Source organism: Xenopus tropicalis, chromosome 2, assembly GCF_000004195.4.
Source record: "Xenopus tropicalis strain Nigerian chromosome 2, UCB_Xtro_10.0, whole genome shotgun sequence".
Classification (NCBI taxonomy): domain Eukaryota; kingdom Metazoa; phylum Chordata; class Amphibia; order Anura; family Pipidae; genus Xenopus; species Xenopus tropicalis.
Window position 1 is genome coordinate 11,628,126 of NC_030678.2, and position 24,542 is coordinate 11,652,667.

Sequence of the window (24,542 nt, forward strand, 5' to 3'; positions counted from 1 at the left end):
TGACCTCAACAGCTTTTAGATGATATATTTTTATTTTCGGATTTGTTGCTGTTTTGTTTAGGGATGCACCAAACCCACTTTTTTTGGTTCGGCCAAACCTCCGAACCCACCCAGCAGGATTCGGCGAATCCCGAACAGAATCCGTTCGGGATTAGAAGGGGTTAAAAAAAATTTCACTGCCGATTTAACCCTTTTGGAATTCTAATTAGCATATGCTATTTCGGATTCAGTTTGCCAGGACCGCAGATCCGGCCGAAACCAAATCCTTAAAAAAAACGCTGGGATTCGGCCAAATCCGGGATTCCGTGCATCCCTAGTTTTTTTGCATAATAAATGGTGGAAAATTTTCATTTTTTTTTCCACATGACAAGACTGTATCTTGGACCAAAAAAAGTACATTTAATTGTAAAATATTATGACCTTTAGTAAATGCCCCCCTTAAGGTCCCCATACACCTTAAGATCCGCTCGCTTGGCGATGGGTGGGCAATATCGGGAGAATCCAGGCTAATTCGATCGTTTGGCCCTGGGGCTAGGGGATCAAATTATAACGACGGGTATAGGAAAAGTCGGTCCAGGGGCCGCATCAACGAGCCGATGCAGTCCCCATTCCGACTAGATTTTTAAACCTGCCCGATCAAGATCTGCACGATTTCAGGCCAGATATCGGTCGGGCAGGCCCGTCGGTAGTCCCCATACACGGGCCAATTAGCTGCCGAATCAGTCTAAGGGACCCATATCGGCAGCTAGAATCGGCCCGTGTATGGGCACCTTTAGTGTTAGACATGGAATATACTGTAAACCCCCAGGGGGGGGATCATGGCGGGGTTCCCTTGGGGGGTGTGGGGCCCCTGTCTGACCCTGGCAACAGTAGAAATTCAGCTTGGATTAAACTATTTCTTTAACTGATTCCCCTGTACATTGTGCGTGTATGAGAGCCCATCTGGGCAGCCTTCCCTCCTACTATCCTACATTCCTTGTGGCAGAAGGAAAGGCTCTGGAACATGGCACTAGGAATAAGGACTGGCAGAATTTTGTTCAGCGAGATTTCTTGATACGCGGCCAACTGAGAAGCCGCAGCAAGCGAAGCTAATGATGGCCGACATCTGCTCTTCTCTTTGGTTTGCCCAGAGCTTTCCTGAGCGCTCGCTGAGATATGTTAATGTTGCCTTGTCTCTGTGTTGCATTTCATGGCATATGGAAGCCTGGATAATCCCCAGACTACTGTCTGCAGGGCTACACGCATTATGTTGTGCATGGAGAAATGCAAGGCAGCCGGCACGGAGTATTCTATTCTCAACCATCAGCAGGAGAATTATCCCCACTAGTACGGAATGGAAGAATCCCCTGCCTTCCCTATAACTAGGAACAGAACCTCGTACTGGGATTTGTCTCTTTTACTGTGGCTCTGGCATTATATGACATTAGCAGTATGTACAGTAATTGATATTAAATGCTCCTGTTAGCAGAAAACTGCCCCGGCCCGGGGTATATCCATGCTTCTTCCTTTGCAGTTCTTCACTGTGCTTACGTCGCCCCCTAATTTTAAGGATAGAAGAAAGGAAGACGAGGCAAATACCCCGGCCATGCAGTTCTCTGCTAACAGCAGCAATGGTATCAGGTAAGTGATTCCAATAACAGGGGGGTGCCTAACATTTGCCCCCCCCTCCAGTAATTGAACTGTTCTCTTTTAAATGAATCATCTGTCCCCTTTCATTTGAATTCTCTTTATTCCAATTAACATCTTTATTTCATTGGGTGTTAATGCTTTTAGATGTTCTAAGTTAATACATTTAATCATATGATTTTAACCGACAACCTTTTCTGTTCTTTGTTTTTAGATGAAACCTGGAGTCCTATATACTCACTAAAGCAATGCATTTAGGGTGCTGACGTTTGCTTTCCTGAAATGTAGCATCTTTGCTGACCCAGCGTAAGTTTCTGTTTTACGAAAAACATTAAATGAGATGATGACGCAGTGACCATTACCCAAGCTACAGGTATAGTAACTGTACCTTTATAATTCATGTTGTTAGGGATCAATAGATCCAGTGGCGTAACTACTCTGCTCCAGGCCCCTCCCAAAAATCTTCAAAGGGGTCCGGCACAGACTAGCAATCTTGGCAGGCCCTCTGCTCTGACGTGTCCTCCTTCTGCTCTGACATGTCCCCCCCAAATCCTCGTGTATAAATCCCTGCTCCCCGCCTACTTTACTACCTCGGAGCCAGAGTGGAGGAAGCCCCAAGCCCCTCCGCAAAGGGGTCCGCTCCCTCTATTGTTATACCACTGATTAGATCCAATAAAGCATTTTCTCTGAATCAGTCCCCAGCAACCTGTGACATGAAATTGCCAGTATTCTTTCTCCAATCCATATCCGGGCAATTAAAATCCCTCATTATTAAGACTTGCCCCCAAACTAGCAGCCTTTTCTATTTGCAACAGAAGCTGAGTCTCTCCCCTTACATTAGGGCAGGGATCCCCAACCTTTTATACCCCTGAGCCACATTTAAATGGAAAAAGTGTTGGGGAGCAACACAAGCATGAAAATGCTTCCTGGGGGTAACAGAGCTATAATTGGCCCCTATGTGGACTGGCAGCCTATAGAAGGCTCTGCTTGGCATTATACTGGGTTTTATGCAACCAAAGCTTGCCTCCTTACCAGAAATTCAAAAATAAGCCCCTGCTTTGAGGCCACTGGGAGCAACATCCAAGGGGTTGGTGAGCAACATGCTGAGCCACTGGTTGGGGGTCACTGCGTTAGGGGGTCTGTACATTCTAATACATTAATTAACCACCTATGAGCCTTCATACCTCTTATTCTCCTCCACAGCTTCTTCCTTTAGTTTAAAAACCCTACATTCTTCTATCCATCCTCTCCCACAAAGCAGCTGCACCATGAGTGGGATTGAGACTCAGGCTTCCCTAGCAAAGAGCCTGTAGCTTACTAGAACCCCAAAGAACACCATACACAAATGAACACCAACAACTAGTGTACACAATTGGAAACAGGAGGAGGGTGCTATCTCTATAGCATATCGGGGAGAGAAAAATAGAATTAACCAGGGAAATAGGGATTAAGAGAGTCGGAGACACCCACAGGATTGACTTTGAACCATGGGGCCCATATTTTTTCAAATTTGGCAGGACCCACGTGCCTTATAAGTAATAAGTTAACCCATTGTCTGATTGTAGGGGAATAATTTCCCAGCCAATCCATTACCTCCAGTTTCTTCTTTCTAATCACATTAACGTGAAGACACAGGAGCTACTAGTAGCAGCTACTTGTCGTGGCTACAAAAGCAGACAATGCTGATCCTTTACTGATAATTGTCTGTGTGTTTTAACAGATGCAATTCTCAGTATTGTCTATGGCAGGGGATTTTCAGTAGCAGTGACATGTAGCTGCTACTAGTAGCTCTGTGTGTCTTCACCCTTAGTGAGGCAGAATTTCTGAGGGGTGTTGATCACTAAAAGAAACAAATATCTTCTTAACACACAAATACCAGGAACCAAAACCCCAGGCCAATCAGTCAGATGATGGAAATACAGCCATATCATGTTCCAAGATTCTAAACCCAGTTACAGATCTGAAGACATTTTTATCCATAGATAAATGCACCTAATTCTATTATCTACACTTGTTGCCCATTTGAACAGATAATTGCATAATCTGAGATAAACCACTGTGACAAATGGGCAGATAAATTCCTTTCTCGCTGCCCTTGGACAAGTTGGAATGTCTACTCTGAAATGTACGGTGACTTCTGAATCATTGATTTCATGCTACCAACACAGTACTTACATCTTAAGGGTGAAGACACACGGAGCTACTTAGTAGCAGCTACTTTTTCACGGCTACTAAACACCGGAAAATCCCCTGCCATAGACAATGGTGAGAATTGCCTCTGCTAAAACACATGTAGAGACAATTATCAGTAAATGATCAGAATTTTCTATTTTAGTAGCCGTGACAAGTAGCTGCTACTAGTAGCTCTGTGTGTCTTCACCCTTACACCCTAGTCCTCCATAAGGAAAAGCCCCATGTTCTATGTACTTCAGCCTTGTTGCCAGCGATGGTGGAGGACATTCCGGTCTGTTTAAGATAAACTCTTTCCCAGAGCTGCGCATAATGAAATCTGTTTCTGGAATGAATTGTAACTTGTTTTTTGAGAACTGGAAGGAACAAATATTTGGTAATGATGTCCCATGTTACTTGTTAGGGGAGAAGGGGAGAAACTTGAAAGGGAGGCAGAATCCCAATCATGACGCCTTGGATAAAAATATCCTGCAAAGTGGATGAACTTCAGCAGCAAACACACATGGCGGCTGGCTTACACGGCCCTGGTCAGATTACTTCCAGGCTCGGGGCAGGGGCACACCTTCATTTCCCCAATAACCCCCCCAGGATAAGCTCCTAATCCATTATCTCTGGCATTGATCTACGACATCTGCCGGAATTCTTTTGTACAGAGGAAACATTGCTTTATGGGAAAAAAAAATCAATGGACAACATGCAATATCATATGATACTTGACTGCACAGTCGTTCTTAAAGGGGAACTCTACCCAAACACAATTTTAGCTTTTTGAAAAATAAACATAACTTCAAGCAACTGTGCAATATACATCAATTAAATAATATGCAGCCTTTTCATGATGTTTAATGTAATAATATGGTTTGGAACAGTTACCTAAGCCCTGCCCCCTGTTCCCTAAGCCCCGCCCCCTGTTCCCCAGCTGATCTGGCTGACTACTTTGTGACTCAAATATAATGTAACAGTAGTTGCCTGTCCTCAGCCTCCTCCCAATCCCACAATTCCCTGCTGCACACGTGATGTCAATAAGGAAAAGAACATCCCAGTGCAATGCATTGTGGGTTATGTAGTTCCTGCATGCTGTCTGTAAGCTGTGGGGAAGTTGTTACAATTTATAACATCAGTGTTTTAGTCCCTCCTCCCCTGCCAGGATTTCAAATGATGCAGAAAGAGTAGAACTGTTTTGCAGCTGGATTTCAGCATATAAAAATTATATTTATTCCTACTTTCTGAAGGAACAGATTACAGGGATAGGGATATTAGGGGTTTCTGTGCTGTGTGGGGCTCTTTAACACATATTGGTTCGGAAGCCGGAGTTCCCCTTTAACGTCTTAAACATTTTACACACACACACATAATGGACTAGGTATCTGTTAATTGAAGTAAGCAATAAACATCAGTTCTTGTGGAACATGAGAAATTCAGAGCAGTGTTATTATTGTGATCATTGAAATATTCCCCTTTATTATTTATGTAAAGAGTAAAAGTAAAGACATGATATGATTAAGGAGAGTATATATTTATATATATATATAGGTGAGGTATGTGGGCATTGCAATGAGAATATATTCATCTATATTTACCAAGCAGCCGGACAATAACCCCATAGACCAACCCCGAGCAGTGTTATTATTGTGTAGCGCAAACTCACAGCCTCACCTTCTTACTTGCAGGCGGAGTTAATCCCAGGAACACAAATATTTCATTTCCTTCTTTTGCATCAAAGAACGATTCAAAGTCCTAAATGGGGGGAGAAAATATTGTTTATTCCTTGATATTAGGTAAGTGTCTTTCATTCTTTGTGTGTCTGTATGGGGTCGGAAATAAACAAATAGTCCTTATTAATTTGCAGAACTATTTTGAGCCAACATCAATGTAATTCGGAAAACGTGACACCCTGTGAAGAGTTAAGAAATTAATTCTGCATCTTAAGCTGGTCATACACGGTAAGATCTGCTTGTTTGTTGAGGTGACCAAGCGAGCGGATCTTCTCCCAATATCCCCACCTACGGGTGGGTGGTATCAGGCTATTTGGTTCGTTTGGCCCTAGAGTTAAAGCAGCGGATATGGGCGCCCTTTGGTTTGGGGACCACATCAATGAGCCGATGTGGTTCGTGATCCGACAGAAAAATCAAACCTGCCCGAAGGAGATCTGCCCGATTTCATGCCAAATGTCGGTTGGGGAGGACCATCGTTTGTGCCCATACAGGGGCAGATAAGCTGCCGATATTGGATCAACATTGGCAGCTCGAATTGGCCTGTGTATGGCCAATGTAAGGGAAGGTGCAAAGTGCAAAGAAGGAGGCACATTGCACAATGAGGGGTATCTAGGGTTACCATGAAAAGCCGGACAAAAGGGGTGGTAAGATGACATTGTGGGGCTGGCTGGTCTGGACTGGGACTCAAAATAGGCCCTGGCATTTCAAGTACACAGAGGCCCAAACAGCCCCCCCAGCCCAATAAATAGTGAGTGTCTATGGCACCTTACAGCAGCCCCTCTGGCATTTGCCTGAACCCACAGATTGCCAGTCCGGGCCTGGGGGCTGGCCAGTGGGGTTCTGAGGTGAAATAGTGACAATGTGGTTGGCTATAATGTCACACTAGATAGGTGGATGGAATTATGCGGGCTCACTGAGGTACCACTTTGCACTACGTAGTGCTTTGCCTGTAGCCATAGTAAATGAGCCCACTAAGCTTACCATGATTTTGTCCGTATGATTCATAAAAGAAAGGGATTATTTTCTCAGGGGTATGTACAAGTTTGCTAACTGTTTGAATTTTGAGATACTGTACAAGATATTATATTCAGGTATGGGGCCTGTTAACCAGAATGCTCCGGACCTGGGCTTTTCTGCATAATGAATCTGTAATTTTCATCTCCATACCTTAAGTCTGCTAGAAAGTTATTTAAATATTAACTAAACCCAATAGGGCTGTTCTGCCCCCAATAAGGGGTAATTATATCTTAGTTGGGATCAAGTACAGGTACTGTTTTATTATTACAGAGAAAAGGGAATCATTTAACCATTAAATAAACCCAATAGGGCTGTTCTGCCCCAATAAGGGGTAATTATATCTTAGTTGGGATCAAGTACAGGTACTGTTTTATTATTACAGAGAAAAGGGAATCATTTAACCATTAAATAAACCCAATAGGGCTGTTCTGCCCCCAATAAGGGGTAATTATATCTTAGTTGGGATCAAGTACAGGTACTGTTTTATTATTACAGAGAAAAGGGAATCATTTAACCATAAAATAAACCCAATAGGGCTGTTCTGCCCCCAATAAGGGGTAATTATATCTTAGTTGGGATCAAGTACAGGTACTGTTTTATTATTACAGAGAAAAGGGAATCATTTAACCATTAAATAAACCCAATAGAGCTGTTCTGCCCCCAATCAGGGGTAATTATATCTTAGGTGGGATCAAGTACAGGTACTGTTTTATTATTACAGAGAAAAGGGAATCATTTAACCATTAAATAAACCCAGTAGGGCTGTTCTGCCCCCAATCAGGGGTAATTATATCTTAGTTGGGATCAAGTACAGGTACTGTTTTATTATTACAGAGAAAAGGGAATCATTTAACCATTAAATAAACCCAGTAGGGCTGTTCTGCCCCCAATCAGGGGTAATTATATCTTAGTTGGGATCAAGTACAGGTACTGTTTTATTATTACAGAGAAAAGGGAATCATTTAACCATTAAATAAACCCAATAGGACTGTTCTGCCCCCAATAAGGGGTAATTATATCTTAGTTGGGATCAAGTACAGGTACTGTTTTATTATTACAGAGAAAAGGGAATCGTTTAACCATTAAATAAACCCAATAGGGCTGTTCTGCCCCAATAAGGGGTAATTATATCTTAGTTGGGATCAAGTACAGGTACTGTTTTATTATTACAGAGAAAAGGGAATCATTTAACCATTAAATAAACCCAATAGGGCTGTTCTGCCCCAATAAGGGGTAATTATATCTTAGTTGGGATCAAGTACAGGTACTGTTTTATTATTACAGAGAAAAGGGAATCATTTAACCATTAAATAAACCCAATAGGGCTGTTCTGCCCCCAATAAGGGGTAATTATATCTTAGTTGGGATCAAGTACAGGTACTGTTTTATTATTACAGAGAAAAGGGAATCATTTAACCATTAAATAAACCCAATAGGGCTGTTCTGCCCCCAATAAGGGGTAATTATATCTTAGTTGGGATCAAGTACAGGTACTGTTTTATTATTACAGAGAAAAGGGAATCATTTAACCATTAAATAAACCCAATAGGGCTGTTCTGCCCCCAATAAGGGGTAATTATATCTTAGTTGGGATCAAGTACAGGTACTGTTTTATTATTACAGAGAAAAATTTGAATTATTGGCTTTAATGGAGTCTATAGGAGATGGTCATTCTGTAATTTGAAACTTTGTGGATAAAAGTTTTCTGAATAATGGATCCTATAGCAGCTACGGTGGGTTTGTGCATTGCGGAAAGAGCTGGAGAACTGGGTTTTACTGGCTAACTCTAACAATGATGGACTCTATATCTATAAATGTTATTTACTGTTTTTCATAAAAAGTCAAAACTACAAAATCACAGATGTTCAATAAAAGAGAAAAGAAAAGGGCAAACTGGACATATTGTACATCATTCTAACACAGCAGAAGTTAAGCCCAGATTATACCGTTCCGCTCAGTGTATTTATGGGCTTTTTAGTTTTGATTTTTTTTTTCTCCTGGCAAGAAGACAATGAAAATAAGAGTAAACCCAACGCCCCCCCCCCCCGCTGCTGCCCCCCCCCCTCCCCGCTGCTGCCCCCTGCCTCATTTAATTATACCAGACAAGTGCTTAAGCCCCGGTGCTTTTGGAAAAGCTGCCTAGAATTTTTGTAATTCCCTGAGGGCAAACCGTACAAGTGAGAGATGAGTTTTTACCCATATTTCTTCCCTTTCCGCTTCTAACCCAGGGAAATGCAGCATTGGCCCCTCCATCACGCTATAAAACTTCAGCTCAGAGAATCCCTAATAATGACCAACCCAGGATCTGCTCAGGGATCCTTTTAGCTGTTAGCAGAATTACTGTCTCTTATATCTCTATTTTGTAGTAATTATGGTACATTTAGAGGCCAATGTAAAAGTTTTTTCCAAAACCTGATCACAAAAAACACATTTACAAACACTTTTTTGTGATTATGGGTTTTTTCTCAACTGCGAGCGTATTTATTAAAATTCATGTCGGAAAAACGGCGTCACAGTAATTCACGATGTAAAGCTGGTTTTACATTAAATTAGCTTTAATGATGAAAATACAACTCCCTCTATAGACGTCGCAAGTGTGAAAAATATGGCAGTTTGCAACATACTTTAAGGGGAACTATCGCAAAAATGGAAATGTATTATTATACGCTTCATCACTGAATCATTCTAAATATAATCAAAATAAAAATTCTATACGGTTTCTGTAATTACCAGGGCTACTCTTGCCTCTCTCTCGCTGCCCCTCTCTCACTGCCTCTCTCTCTCTCGCTGCCCCTCTCTCTCTCACTGCCCCTCTCGCTGCCCCCTCTCACTGCCTCTCTCTCTCTCGCTGCCCCTCTCTCTCTCACTGCCCCTCTCGCTGCCCCTCTCTCACTGCCTCTCTCTCTCCCGCTGCCCCTCTCTCACTGCCCCTCTCGCTGCCCCCTCTCACTGCCCCTCTCTCACTGCCTCTCTCTCTCTCGCTGCCCCTCTCTCACTGCCCCTCTCGCTGCCCCCTCTCGGTGCCCCTCTCTCACTGCCTCTCTCGCTGCCCCTCTCTCGCTGCCCCTCTCTCACTGCCCCTCTCTCACTGCCTCTCTCTCTCGCTGCCCCTCTCTCGCTGCCCCTCTCTCACTGCCCCTCTCTCACTGCCTCTCTCTCTCGCTGCCCCTCTCTCACTGCCTCTCTCTCTCTCGCTGCCCCTCTCTCACTGCCCCTCTCTCACTGCCTCTCTCTCTCTCGCTGCCCCTCTCTCGCTGCCTCTCTCTCGCTGCCCCTCTCTCGCTGCCCCTCTCTCACTGCCTCTCTTTCTCGCTGCCCCTCTCTCGCTGCCCCTCTCTCACTGCCCCTCTCTCACTGCCTCTCTCTCTCTCGCTGCCCCTCTCTCGCTGCCCCTCTCTCGCTGCCCCTCTCTCACTGCCTCTCTCTCTCTCGCTGCCCCTCTCTCGCTGCCCCTCTCTCACTGCCTCTCTCTCTCGCTGCCCCTCTCTCGCTGCCCCTCTCTCGCTGCCCCTCTCTCACTGCCCCTCTCTCACTGCCTCTCTCTCTCTCGCTGCCCCTCTCTCGCTGCCTCTCTCTCGCTGCCCCTCTCTCGCTGCCCCTCTCTCACTGCCTCTCTCTCTCGCTGCCCCTCTCTCGCTGCCCCTCTCTCGCTGCCCCTCTCTCACTGCCTCTCTCTCTCTCGCTGCCCCTCTCTCGCTGCCCCTCTCTCGCTGCCCCTCTCTCACTGCCTCTCTCTCTCTCGCTGCCCCTCTCTCGCTGCCCCTCTCTCACTGCCCCTCTCTCACTGCCTCTCTCTCTCTCGCTGCCCCTCTCTCGCTGCCTCTCTCTCGCTGCCCCTCTCTCGCTGCCCCTCTCTCACTGCCTCTCTCTCTCCCACTGCCCCTCTCTCACTGCCTCTCTCTCTCTCGCTGCCCCTCTCTCACTGCCCCTCTCTCACTGCCTCTCTCTCTCTTGCTGCACCTCTCTCACTGCCTCTCTCTCGCTGCCTCTCTCTCTCTCGCTGCCCCTCTCTCACTGCCCCTCTCTCACTGCCTCTCTCTCTCTCGCTGCACCTCTCTCACTGCCTCTCTCTCGCTGCCCCTCTCTCACTGCCTCTCTCTCGCTGCCCCTCTCTCACTGCCCCTCTCTCGCTGCCCCTCTCTCGCTGCCCCTCTCTCACTGCCTCTCTCTCTCTCGCTGCCCCTCTCTCACTGCCCCTCTCTCACTGCCCCTCTCGCTGCCCCTCTCTCACTGCCCCTCTCTCTGCCCCTCTCGCTGCCCCTCTCTCACTGCCCCTCTCTCGCTGCCCCTCTCTCACTGCCCCTCTCGCTGCCCCTCTCTCACTGCCCCTCTCGCTGCGCCTCTCTCACTGCCCCTCTCTCGCTGCCCCTCTCTCACTGCCCCTCTCGCTGCCCCTCTCTCACTGCCCCTCTCTCACTGCCCCTCTCGCTGCCCCTCTCTCACTGCCCCTCTCGCTGCCCCTCTCTCACTGCCCCTCTCGCTGCCCCTCTCTCACTGCCCCTCTCGCTGCGCCTCTCTCACTGCCCCTCTCGCTGCCCCTCTCTCACTGCCCCTCTCGCTGCGCCTCTCTCACTGCCTGCCTGTCTAATTTTCGACAACCCCTCAGCTTCTCAACAGCATGTGCAGTGTCACTGACACTTCTAACAAAATCCATTACTGTTTTGGGGCTGTTAGGCTTTTAGCGTTGTGCATTAAGCTCAATATATAAAATACAGCATTTCTATTCATATTTTTTTTTAGGGTTTAGTCCTATTAGAAAATATATTTGAAAATGAACATGGATGAAGCAATAATCTGGCACTTTTGAGCATCTGGGGAACATGGCCTGCCTCTTTCTTTAACTAAAACAGACGTTGTTCCGTATGTTCCATATGTTCCATATGTACCATGTGCATCAGTGAGGTCTGTCCCTCCTATTGTATGTACCTTTAGACAAACCAAAGCCAGAGAAACATAACCATTGAGTTGAATGAAGCCCTGAGAGGGTCACTTCTTACCCCACAATACTGTTCATTGTTGAAAATCTGGGGAGGAAGGGGTATTCCATTCTCCGGTTTCTTCTCCCCGGGCACGTTATCCCTCATCCATTGCCGGTTGTCATCATTACATGCAATATCCTTTTCTTCAAAGTCGATGCGATTGGCCTCCAAAAACCCTACTACCTCTTGTTGTTTCTTTTTTATCTGTTCGTGGGAGAGAAGAACCAAGGGCTTTAGAATATTTATCTATTGAACTGTAATCTATGTATTCATAGCTGTGTCTGTAGCTACGTCTGCATTGGCCCACAACATTGTACCCCAATTCAACATTGTACCCCAATTTGTATTAACAAAAGCATGTCAACTCTGCCTCGGCCTCGGCTATTGGCTGCTGTTCCAGTGCATCAATATACATTTCAGATGTGAAATGGCACGGCCATATTTACTCTATAGGCACCAACAGGTCCGTGCCTTGGGCAGTAGCCTTGGTCTCTTGGGGTGGGGTCTCTTGGATTCCTATATGTAAAAACAATATTTCCCCCAAACCCCTACTAAATCATAAATATAACTGGGGCATTGGTTAACTTTTTGGTCTTTGGGGCGGAAATCAGACAAATACCCATTACTTTTGAGGAAGGGTCAAAGCCACCGGAAATGATACATTTTTACTGAGGAGATAACATTAGAGGGTATCAAAAGATGCCAAAAGACCCATAAAAAGTTCCTTCTGCCCCACCAGCTCTTGAAAGCAGAAGGCAAAAACTCAATTACACAAGGCGATTCACCAAACTTCCAGCTATATTGTTGTTACTGGGCAATATTGGCTTCCCCATACACCAGGGGAGAAATTATTCTGCATTATTAATTTTTAGCATGTTGCAGAATGGCAAATTCTAAGCAACTTTTCAGTTGGTCTTCATTATTTATTTGTTATAGTTTTTTAATTATTTCCCTTCTTCTTCTGTCTCTTTGCAGCTTTCAAATGGGGGTCACTGACCCCGGCAGCCAGAAAACTATTGCTCTGTGAGGCTCCAGTTTTATTGCTATTGTTACTTTTTATAACTTATTTTCCTATTCAGCCCCTCCCCTATTCATATACCAGCCTCTCATTCAAACCACTCCCTGATTGCTAAGGTAATTTGTACCCTAGCAACCAGAAAGCTGCTGAAAATGGAGAGCTGCTAAACAACAATTGAAATAATTAAAAAACTGCAAATAATGAAGACCAATTGCAAATTGTCTCAGAATATCACTCTCTACATCATACAAACTCAAAGGTGGACAACCCCTGTAAGGTATAAAGGGACGACACCTTACAAGCTGATATTTACCAAGTGGGGTTTACAGCCCAGCAAGGATAGGTGCCAATCGGATCCCGGCCCTTATTGGGGCTCATCAACTTAGCGCAATGCTGTGGTTTCACATCATAACAGGACATTTCTAATGTGCCGACCCTGCTTTACATTAATGAACCCAACAAGAGCAAAGCGCATTGCAGTTGGCCTCCAATCAGTACCTTCCCCTACTGCACACTCAGACTCAGTGTAACTGTAAGTCCCTGACTAGGCCCCACACCAATAACACTTGTGAGCCTATCTAATTTAGAACTAGTGATGAGCAAATCTGTCCCGTTTCGCTTCGCCATTTGCGAAACGGCAAGAAAATTCGCGAAACGGTGAAAAATCTGCAAAACACATTTGTCAGGCGTCTTTTTTGTCGCATGCGTCTTTTTTGATGCAGACACGCCCATTTTTGACGCGACTGCAACTTTTTTGATGCGCAATGAATTTTGCGAAACATTTCACCAATCGAGAAATGCGGAAATTCACTGCGAATCCATGCCTGGCGAAAAAATGTACTCATCAGTATTTAGAACGTAATTTCTGTCTGTCTGGGGGTGCAGGGCCCACTGGGGCTCCCACACCCCCCAAGGTACATGTCCCCTGCAGGGGCCCCCGCCCCGCACCCCCAACACCACCCCCCCCCCCCCCCACAGGGGCCCCCGCCCAACATCCTTTTCTAAATGCGCGTATGTGAACATATAAGGGAAGGACATTGACGGCCAAGGGAAGCACCAACAGGGTCAGGTCTGGGCCGCTGGGGCCCATAGGGTATTTTCCCGGTGCCCCGGCGGCCCAGTGCGACCCTGAACATCAAAACCAATTAGTTACAATTATAATACAATATCCCCGCACAGCTTTATGTAAGGTTTTGTGCTTCTGATTTCTTTCAGCATGAGTGAAATTTTCAAATATTTAGATGAAATTTTCAGTGGCTTTATTAATAAATTGCATTTTCTGTAGTTGTTCGGCCCCGCAGTAAAGCAAGTGAATGCAGGGTACATAGGGTACAATATTCCGCACCCCCCATAGGTGCCTGATTGCAGGCTGGGGCACCAATACAATCACTGGGCGCTTTATACCAGCAGATTCTGTGCCCCACTCTGTATCTCTGGGGAATGATCCCCCATGTGAAGAGGCAAGTTCTGGACACTCCATTCTTACCGCTCTGTATTTTGTCCCTTACAGAGACCTGTAACATTGGAGACAGAAGGATCAATAAATTCTCACTACGGCTGTTTTACACTGGATGGCAATGGCCCCATAGAGCTTATGAAGCGAACACACTTGGGGATCATTTACTAACGCTAGGCATAGCCCTTGGTCAGAGTCAGACTGGGGGGTGCAGGGCCCACCAGGGCACGGTCACGCCCCCCCCATGACCCTCCCCTGCAGGGGCCCCCACTGAGACTCCCTAACTAACCCCCCCCCCGCAGGGTCCCCCACCCGACATCCTCCCCTGAGCGTGCATAAGTTTAACGCATCAGGGGAGGAACGGTCGGCCGGGGGAGCGCCGGCAAGGGTCGGGTCTGGGTCGCTGGGGCCCACTAGGGCCAAGGCCCACCAACAGCCTGTCCCTAGAGATACAGGGCTCTCTTTGCAAGTTACACCCGAATGGGGTACCTGTTAAACCATATGCAACTAAGGGTGTGTAAATGCACAAACATGCCCAACTGGGGGCCACCCCTTTCTTTCCACGTACCATTTACTAACTTCTTTTTTTCACCTACAGGATACGGTGCAATAGAGGGGCCCAAATCTTTCTTCTGTGCCACAATGGAGCTTAGCTAGGGGCGTAGGCAACAAGTCGGGCACGCTCATGTACATTTGCCCCAAGGGTACGACATGAATAATGCAATAATTTCCCCTTCATCTTTGTTTATTTCCTTCTGATCTGACCTGGAGACAGGGGGGAACATTAAACTCTGCGGCTGTCGTTTCAGTGCAACTTACAGCATTGCAGCCGGCAGTCAGGGGGTATTCACTGCCCTGGGCATGGCACATTGGCACTTTTGAGCCTGTTCCATAGATTTCACAGTGAGTGCTTGCCTGATGTACGTGCATTGATAGTCAGCAGACCTCATTTAAGGTAAAGGGGCAAAGTGCAAAAACTGGCGCAAAATACACCCCCCCCCTGAATTCTAACATTATGGAACCCATAGAAAAATACAACCCTGCTCATAGGCGCAAACAATGCCCTCATATAATTTTAATAATTTCAATTGTCCAATTGCATGCAATCTAGTTGGTATGTGGGCAGAGAGCACCAAGGTACCGCAGAATTAATGCCTGGCCAATTGTAGGGATAGAGTTCATTTGTGCCGTGCAAGTCACAATTTATGAGCACAAAGGTAGAACGGAACCTTTGTGCCCATAGTACTGGTACCATGTCAGGGGGTTATGTAATAAAGGGCACTAAGTTTGCCCAGGAGCAGTATTCAACAGTAACCAATCAGCGAGTAGAATTTACAGGTCATCTGTTTCAAAGAAAATATTTTACTGGTTGCTATGGGTTACTGCTCCTGGGCAAACTTCATCCCTTTTATTACATACGGGGGTTACATAATTGTATATATAATTATATCTTAGTTGGGATCAAGTACAGGTACTGTTTTATTATTACAGAGAAAAGGGAATCATTTAACCATTAAATAAACCCAATAGGGCTGTTCTGCCCCAATAAGGGGTAATTATATCTTAGTTGGGATCAAGTACAGGTACTGTTTTATTATTACAGAGAAAAGGGAATCATTTAACCATTAAATAAACCCAATAGGGCTGTTCTGCCCCAATAAGGGGTAATTATATCTTAGTTGGGATCAAGTACAGGTACTGTTTTATTATTACAGAGAAAAGGGAATCATTTAACCATTAAATAAACCCAATAGGGCTGTTCTGCCCCAATAAGGGGTAATTATATCTTAGTTGGGATCAAGTACAGGTACTGTTTTATTATTACAGAGAAAAGGGAATCATTTAACCATGAAATAAACCCAATAGGGCTGTTCTGCCCCAATAAGGGGTAATTATATCTTAGTTGGGATCAAGTACAGGTACTGTTTTATTATTACAGAGAAAAGGGAATCATTTAACCATGAAATAAACCCAATAGGGCTGTTCTGCCCCAATAAGGGGTAATTATATCTTAGTTGGCATCAAGTACAGGTACTGTTTTATTATTACAGAGAGAAGGGAATCATTTAACCATTAAATAAACCCAATAGGGCTGTTCTGCCCCCAATAAGGGGTAATTATATCTTAGTTGGGGTCAAGGGATCCTATACCTGTACTGAATGTTACAATGAGGCCAAAATGATTGCCTTTGTGAGTCGCTTTTTCTATTGTGTAGTAACGGCGCGGGTGGTTTAAATACAGATTCCGGACCTGTTGCCATGCATCTGAGAGCCCAGCAATACTATTAGTGCCCGGGGCCCCGGCAATGCCAGGAAGCAGCACTCACAGTTACAGACATGAGGGCACACTGTCTCTTATCGCTCAGGAATGTGTCTCGGTGCCCCGTGCCGTATCTCTCAGAGCAAACCTGATAAAGCCGTCTCTGGAGTGGCTGCTAAATGCACCAAGTTATGTGGGATCAGTTGTCAGGCAAAGATATATACGGAAACAGCCGCCTCCCCTCCCCCTGCCTACTGTCCCTTCACCCATCTCAGCTGGTAACCCCCCCCGGCCTCCCAAATACTGCCTTCCCAGCCCTCACACTCAGTATTAAACATACATGTGCCTTTATTTTCTATTTATTCATCTTTTTGATCAAGCACATTCCCCAGCAACCTGGAGTTTGTAGGAAATGGCTTTGGAAATGCCAAGGGTGGCTAATAGCTTTATAGAGAGGGGGGGACCCCTGGAAACCAGGTAAAGGGGAATAGTCCATTTTGCCTCTTGGCTGAAATGCTGTAAGTTGCACTTTAACACAGCCGGAGCCCCACAGGGGACATTATTATATAGCAGATAAGGTTGAAAAAAGATCCATGTCTTTTGCCCAAGAAAATCCCACCTTGGAGGGCGGAAAGGCCTTCGGTCCAGTCACTTTATATCCACTTTATCGGTTGGACAGCACTGATGTATATACTGAAAGTGTATAATAATCGTTACAACTTTTATAGGTGTCTCCTCCTACATAGAAGTTGGGGGCCCAAAGAAAATCCCTTTGCAGCCTTCCCCTAACACGAAGCCCTGGAAAGTGCAAAATTACTAGTAAATGCTCTATATTTCCTTTTACAATTGGGACTTTTATTGGGCATTATTTCTCTCTATTATCCACAAATCGGATGCGCCACAGGTTGCCCTGCAGGGGTGGTTATCCGACCCGCACCCCCAAAAAAGTGCAGCATTTTGGGGGGAACGTCAATAATAAAATTTAAAAAACCATAGCCGAAGCCCTTACAAACCCATTTCTTTGGAAATATAAATTATATTTTTATAAGTTAATTCTATTTTTAATTAATTCTTCTTTGCAACCCGGATGCCTCTCTCTCCCACTGGACACATGCAACACACCAATGTAAAGGGGAAGCAAAACCTCCAACTCACCGCAGTGGATCCTGCCACGGTAGCCACAAAGACCTTAATAACCATTCTGGCTGAAGAGGAGGGGGAGAAGCCTTGGTGCGGGGCACGCAGATCCCGACAGACAGAGTCCCAGCACAGTGCCTGCCAGTCTAACCAGCTCTCTGAGCCATGAACATTGCAACTTGATCATTGGCTTGGGGATATTTTGGGAACGGGCAGCTGGCCCGGCGATAGGCTCAGAAAGACATCTGTTGTGACTGCTGCTCATCACTTTAGGTTGGACTGACGCAATCCCTAAAAGGAAAGGGAGAACAATAAACCAATCAGTGGATAGTTGATAGGAACTATTGATTTATGGCGCTAGGGAGTGTGGCCCCATTATTGTTAGGGAAACCGCTGGACAAATAGGAATATTCCGGCACTGATATGTAAAATAGAAAGATATATTTTTGTCAATATTTCAATGCATTTTCATTCTTCTACAGAATAAAATGATACAAAATGTGGGATGTAATAGAAGCTGCAGCGTTTGCACCAGATCTAGTAACCCCTAGCAACCAATTAGCATCCTCCAGTTTCAGAGCATGCCCTTCTGCCCCGTCCTGTGGAAGCAACGCTTATTAGATATAATTCTATACTGATGCTAAATACACTGTATATTGACTATAATGATTGTGTCCTTAAGCAAATGTAGGGCAGGGTATAAAGTGTAAAAAACATATACAAACTGCCATGATTTTTGGATACTTGCACCCTGCCCTGGGAACAGAGAGGTGGTGAACTGAATTCTCTTTCTTGGCTGCTGAATAGAAAGATGGGTGTATGAGGGATAGAGAGATGGTGAGCTGGTCTTTTTTGCTCAGAATAAGTTGGGTGCACTGGGGTCAAAAATGTGGTGAACTGTGGACTTTTAACATGGCTGCTGCACAGAAGAAAATAGGTGCACTTGGAACAGAGAGGTGAACTGGACTTTTTTTCCTGGTTGCTAAATAAGAAGATGGGTGCACTAAAAAGTGGTGAACGGAGCTCTTTATTTGTCTGCTGAATGGAAAAAGATGAGTTCAATGGGGACAGAGAGATGGTGAACTGAACTTTTTCCAGGCTGCCAAATAGAAGACGGGTGCGCTGGGAACAAAAAGGATGGTAAACTGTCCTTTTTTCTGGCCTCTTAGAAGAAAAGATGGGTGAACTGGGTACAGGAATGTGATAAACGGTGGTATTTTTCCTGACTGCTTAATGGAAAAAAATGGGTTCACTGGGGACAGAGAGGTTGCTGAATATAAAAACATGGGCGCACTGGCGACAGAGAGATGGTGAACTGCCCTTTTTCCTGACTGCTGAAAGTCAGCTACAGTCAGGTGATCCCAGTGGAGCCAATAAAAGGGCAGTCATTTTGGGGTTTTACCCTTGAAAGCAAGTAAGTTGCAGGTAAAACTCAGTCCCTGTATAAAATGTATAATGAAGCAGTGGAATTCTTTATGAATCAGATGAAAGTGAGTGTAGGACTGGCCAGACCGGGGGTGAGTGAGTGTAGGACAGGCCAGACCGGGGGTGAGTGAGTGTAGGACAGGCCAGACTGGGGGTGAGTGAGTGTAGGACAGGCCAGACCGGGGGTGAGTGAGTGTAGGACTGGCCAGACCGGAGGTGAGTGAGTGTAGGACAGGCCAGACCGGGGGTGAGTGAGTGTAGGACAGGCCAGACCGGGGGGGAGTGAGTGTAGGACTGGCCAGACCGGGGGTGAGTGAGTGTAGGACAGGCCAGACCGGGGGTGAGTGAGTGTAGGACTGGCCAGACCGGGGGTGAGTGAGTGTAGGACTGGCCAGACCGGGGGTGAGTGAGTGTAGGACAGGCCAGACCGGGGTGAGTGAGTGTAGGACAGGCCAGACTGGGGGTGAGTGTAGGACTGGCCAGACCGGGGGTGAGTGAGTGTAGGACAGGCTAGACTGGGGGTGAGTGTAGGACTGGCCAGACTGGGGGTGAGTGAGTGTAGGACAGGCCAGACTGGGGGTGAGTGTAGGACTGGCCAGACCGGGGGTGAGTGTAGGACAGGCCAGACCGGGGATGAGTGAGTGTAGGACTGGCCAGACCGGGAGTGAGTGAGTGTAGGACTGGCCAGACCGGGGGTGAGTGAGTGTAGGACTGGCCAGACCGGGGGTGAGTGAGTGTAGGACTGGCCAGACCGGGGTGAGTGTAGGACTGGCCAGACCGGGGGTGAGTGAGTGTAGGACTGGCCAGACCAGGGGTGTGTGAGTGTAGGACTGGCCAGACCGGGGGTGAGTGAGTGTAGGACAGGCCAGACCGGGGGTGAGTGAGTGTAGGACAGGCCAGACCGGGGGTGAGTGAGTGTAGGACTGGCCAGACCGGGGGTGAGTGAGTGTAGGACAGGCCAGACCGGGGGTGAGTGTAGGACAGGCCAGACCGGGGGTGAGTGAGTGTAGGACTGGCCAGACCGGGGGTGAGTGAGTGTAGGACTGGCCAGACCGGGGGTGAGTAAGTGTAGGACAGGCCAGACCGGGGGTGAGTGTAGGACAGGCCAGACCGGGGGTGAGTGAGTGTAGGACGGGCCAGACCAGGGGTGAGTGAGTGTAGGACAGGCCAGACCGGGGGTGAGTGTAGGACAGGCCAGACCGGGGGTGAGTGTAGGACAGGCCAGACCGGGGGGTGAGTGAGTGTAGGACAGGCCAGACCGGGGGTGTGTGAGTGTAGGACTGGCCAGACCGGGGGTGTGTGAGTGTAGGACTGGCCAGACCGGGGGTGAGTGAGTGTAGGACAGGCCAGACCGGGGGTGAGTAAGTGTAGGACAGGCCAGACCGGGGGTGAGTGAGTGTAGGACTGGTCAGACCGGGGGTGAGTGAGTGTAGGACAGGCCAGACTGGGGGTGAGTGAGTGTAGGACTGGCCAGACTGGGGGTGAGTGAGTGTAGGACTGGCCAGACCGGGGGTGAGTAAGTGTAGGACTGGCCAGACCGGGGGTGAGTGAGTGTAGGACTGGCCAGACCGGGGGTGAGTGAGTGTAGGACAGGCCAGACCGGGGGTGAGTGTAGGACAGGCCAGACCGGGGGTGAGTGAGTGTAGGACTGGCCAGACCGGGGGTGAGTGAGTGTAGGACAGGCCAGACCGGGGGTGAGTGAGTGTAGGACTGGCCAGACCGGTGGTGAGTGAGTGTAGGACAGGCCAGACCGGGGGTGAGTGAGTGTAGGACTGGCCAGACCGGGGGTGAGTCAGTGTAGGACAGGCCAGACCGGGGGTGAGTGAGTGTAGGACTGGCCAGACCGGGGGTGAGTGAGTGTAGAACAGGCCAGACCGGGGGTGAGTGAGTGTAGGACTGGCCAGACCGGGGGTGAGTGAGTGTAGGACAGGCCAGACCGGGGGTGAGTGTAGAACAGGCCAGACCGGGGGTGAGTGAGTGTAGGACTGGCCAGACCGGTGGTGAGTGAGTGTAGGACAGGCCAGACCGGGGGTGAGTGAGTGTAGGACTGGCCAGACCGGGGGTGAGTGAGTGTAGAACAGGCCAGACCGGGGGTGAGTGAGTGTAGGACTGGCCAGACCGGGGGTGAGTGAGTGTAGGACAGGCCAGACTGGGGGTGAGTGAGTGTAGGACAGGCCAGACCGGGGGTGAGTAAGTGTAGGACAGGCCAGACCGGGGGTGAGTGAGTGTAGGACAGGCCAGACCGGGGGGGAGTGAGTGTAGGACTGGCCAGACCGGGGGTGAGTGAGTGTAGGACAGGCCAGACCGGGGGTGAGTGAGTGTAGGACAGGCCAGACCGGGGGTGAGTGTAGGACAGGCCAGACCGGGGGTGAGTGAGTGTAGGACTGGCCAGACCGGGGGTGAGTGAGTGTAGGACAGGCCAGACCGGGGGTGAGTGAGTGTAGGACAGGCCAGACCGGGGGTGAGTGAGTGTAGGACAGGCCAGACCGGGGGTGAGTGAGTGTAGGACAGGCCAGACCGGGGGTGAGTGAGTGTAGGACAGGCCAGACTGGGGGTGAGTGAGTGTAGGACAGGCCAGACCGGGGGTGAGTGAGTGTAGGACTGGCCAGACCGGGGGTGAGTGAGTGTAGGACTGGCCAGACCGGGGGTGAGTGAGTGTAGGACAGGCCAGACCGGGGGTGAGTGAGTGTAGGACAGGCCAGACCGGGGGTGAGTGAGTGTAGGACAGGCCAGACTGGGGGTGAGTGAGTGTAGGACAGGCCAGACCGGGGGTGAGTGAGTGTAGGACTGGCCAGACCGGGGGTGAGTGAGTGTAGGACTGGCCAGACCGGGGGTGAGTGAGTGTAGGACAGGCCAGACCGGGGGTGAGTGAGTGTAGGACAGGCCAGACCGGGGGTGAGTGAGTGTAGGACAGGCCAGACTGGGGGTGAGTGAGTGTAGGACAGGCCAGACCGGGGGTGAGTGAGTGTAGGACTGGCCAGACCGGGGGTGAGTGAGTGTAGGACAGGCCAGACCGGGGGTGAGTGAGTGTAGGACAGGCCAGACTGGGGGTGAGTGAGTGTAGGACAGGCCAGACTGGGGGTGACTGGGATGCAGTTGGCCAGCTTGAATATATTGCAATCCCTGTTTTGCTTACAGGGGAGGGCTTTGCTTGGTAGCTTAATGCACAGAATGTCTTAATCTCATATATATTAATATTGAGTGAGTGCAAAGAACCTGTTGTCTCTGTTTATATGAATTTTGTGGTCACAGCCTCATTGCACCCTCTCCTGATGGTTTAAAATGTTGAGTTAAAATGGTACAACTCGCCATTAAGTACTGCTTAATTCAGTGGGGACAGAGAGGTGGTGAACTGAATGTTTTTCTGCTGAATGGAAGAAGAGAGGGAGTGAACTGTGTACTTTTTCTTGGCTCATGAATATAAAAACATGGGTGCACTAGGCACAGAGACAGGGTGAACTGCTTTTTTCCTGACTGCTAAATAGAAAAAGATGGGGGCACTGGGTACAGAAATGTGCTGAGCTGTGTTTTTTTCTGACTTGGTATTTGTTCTGCCCCCAATAAGGGGTAATTATATCTTAGTTGGGATCAAGTACAGGTACTGTTTTATTATTACAGAGAAAAGGGAATCATTTAACCATGAAATAAACCCAATAGGGCTGTTCTGCCCCAATAAGGGGTAATTATATCTTAGTTGGGATCAAGTACAGGTACTGTTTTATTATTACAGAGAAAAGGGAATCATTTAACCATGAAATAAACCCAATAGGGCTGTTCTGCCCCCAATAAGGGGTAATTATATCTTAGTTGGGATCAAGTACAGGTACTGTTTTATTATTACAGAGAAAAGGGAATCATTTAACCATGAAATAAACCCAATAGGGCTGTTCTGCCCCAATAAGGGGTAATTATATCTTAGTTGGGATCAAGTACAGGTACTGTTTTATTATTACAGAGAAAAGGGAATCATTTAACCATGAAATAAACCCAATAGGGCTGTTCTGCCCCCAATAAGGGGTAATTATATCTTAGTTGGGATCAAGTACAGGTACTGTTTTATTATTACAGAGAAAAGGGAATCATTTAACCATGAAATAAACCCAATAGGGCTGTTCTGCCCCAATAAGGGGTAATTATATCTTAGTTGGGATCAAGTACAGGTACTGTTTTATTATTACAGAGAAAAGGGAATCATTTAACCATTAAATAAACCCAATAGGGCTGTTCTGCCCCAATAAGGGGTAATTATATCTTAGTTGGGATCAAGTACAGGTACTGTTTTATTATTACAGAGAAAAAGGAAATACTGTATGTTTAAAGCGTTGAATTATTTGATTAAAATGGAGTCTATAGTCTATATGAACTGAACATTTTACTGGATGCTGAATAGAAGAAGATGGGGGCACTGGGGACAGAGGGGGTGACTGTATAATAGAGGAGATGGGATCAGTAGGGACAGAGAGGAGGAGAAGTGAACTTTTTCCTGGCTGCTTAATAGAAACATACGGGTTCACTGGGAACAGAGAGGCAGTGAAATTATTTTTTTTTTCTGTTCCAATTTTAGCCAATGCTTCACCATCCAGCCGGCCAGCCCAGTGCTGAGAGGATTATCAGGAATGTATAGTACTGTATAGTATTATAGTGTAGGGCAGGAAACATTTTACATTTATATGTTCTTATTCATGATAACAATATATTCTTATTTATAAGCCGGGGTTCAAATAAAACAAAAGGATTTAGAAATTCAGATAAAGAAAAGAGAATGAAAAAACTGAGAGGCGAATGCCCCGGCACCGCCACAAGATGGCATTGAAAGCAGTCATTGTGAATCTATGGGTCCCAACGTGCTCAACTGCCGCCTTTCCTCTGTTTCCATAGCAACAAGATAAACTTCTTGGGTTTTTTTCCCTCAAAGAAAGCATCTGTTGAAGATTATTGGCGGCGCAGGGATACTGGACCAATCACGGGGCGTGTAGATTATTTTGCACACAGACACAGACAGGGACAATGTAAATGGGACATACTGCGTTCATTAAAAATGAGATATTATTAGTAAACACACGAGGGACTGAGGGGAATATTCTTCTTGCTACATTCATTTTATATTGTATGAAAATGTAATTAAGCCATCTTGGAATTAGTGTATTTACAAGGATGCTTGTTGTGTCGCCGCTGCTCCTCCAGGGGGAGCTCTGGGCCTCGGAAAAAATGGCTCTGCTGGGAGGGAGACTGGAAGCGGAGAATTTCCAAAATGGCAATAATAAGATGCTGATTAGAGATTACGAGCTGCGGATCAGGGCTATAAGCTTGTACATTACAGGCTGCGGGTCTGAGTCCCCTTTATCATCATAAAGTCTTATTTACTCACATACATGCTGAATAACACCAAGTACAATGACATATAGGAACTGATTGACTAAGTAAAGCTAAAGCATGAAATGACAGCAATGCTAAATAATAATACACATGAGACACAATGGTGCTTCTATGGGGCCATCGATGGGGGTAAAACATCACCAGTAGTATCCCCTTGCATAAAATGTCATATATACAGGATACAGTATATATAAAGGCAGGTTTTCAAAGGAAAACAGTGCAGAACTGTGAAATGTATTGTATTCTTCAGGAGTCGTTTATATTTATACTCCCGGCAGGGGCGGAGCAAGGGGTGTGGTTGAGGTGTAACATAAAAGGAGGTACTGGCACCTCCTCAATGTTTA

At 46.9% G+C, this 24,542-nt stretch overlaps 1 protein-coding gene across 3 annotated transcripts in view; it reads right to left on the minus strand.

Moving 5' to 3' along the window:
* sh3bgr (SH3 domain binding glutamate-rich protein) overlaps positions 1-17,633 on the minus strand; it is a 32,257-nt gene extending 14,624 nt beyond the window's left edge. The window contains exons 1-3 of one of the 3 annotated variants that reach the window (XM_031895795.1): positions 17,416-17,633; positions 11,546-11,731; positions 5,473-5,553 (exon numbers count right to left, since the gene is read on the minus strand). In XM_031895795.1, the coding sequence (XP_031751655.1) occupies positions 5,473-5,553; positions 11,546-11,731; positions 17,416-17,460 (312 nt within the window). In that variant the 5' untranslated portion in view covers positions 17,461-17,633. The remainder of the gene's footprint in view (positions 1-5,472; positions 5,554-11,545; positions 11,732-17,415) is intronic. The other 2 variants (XM_031895794.1, NM_203546.1) reach the window with 2 other exon arrangements.
* Positions 17,634-24,542: the final 6,909 nt, after the last annotated feature.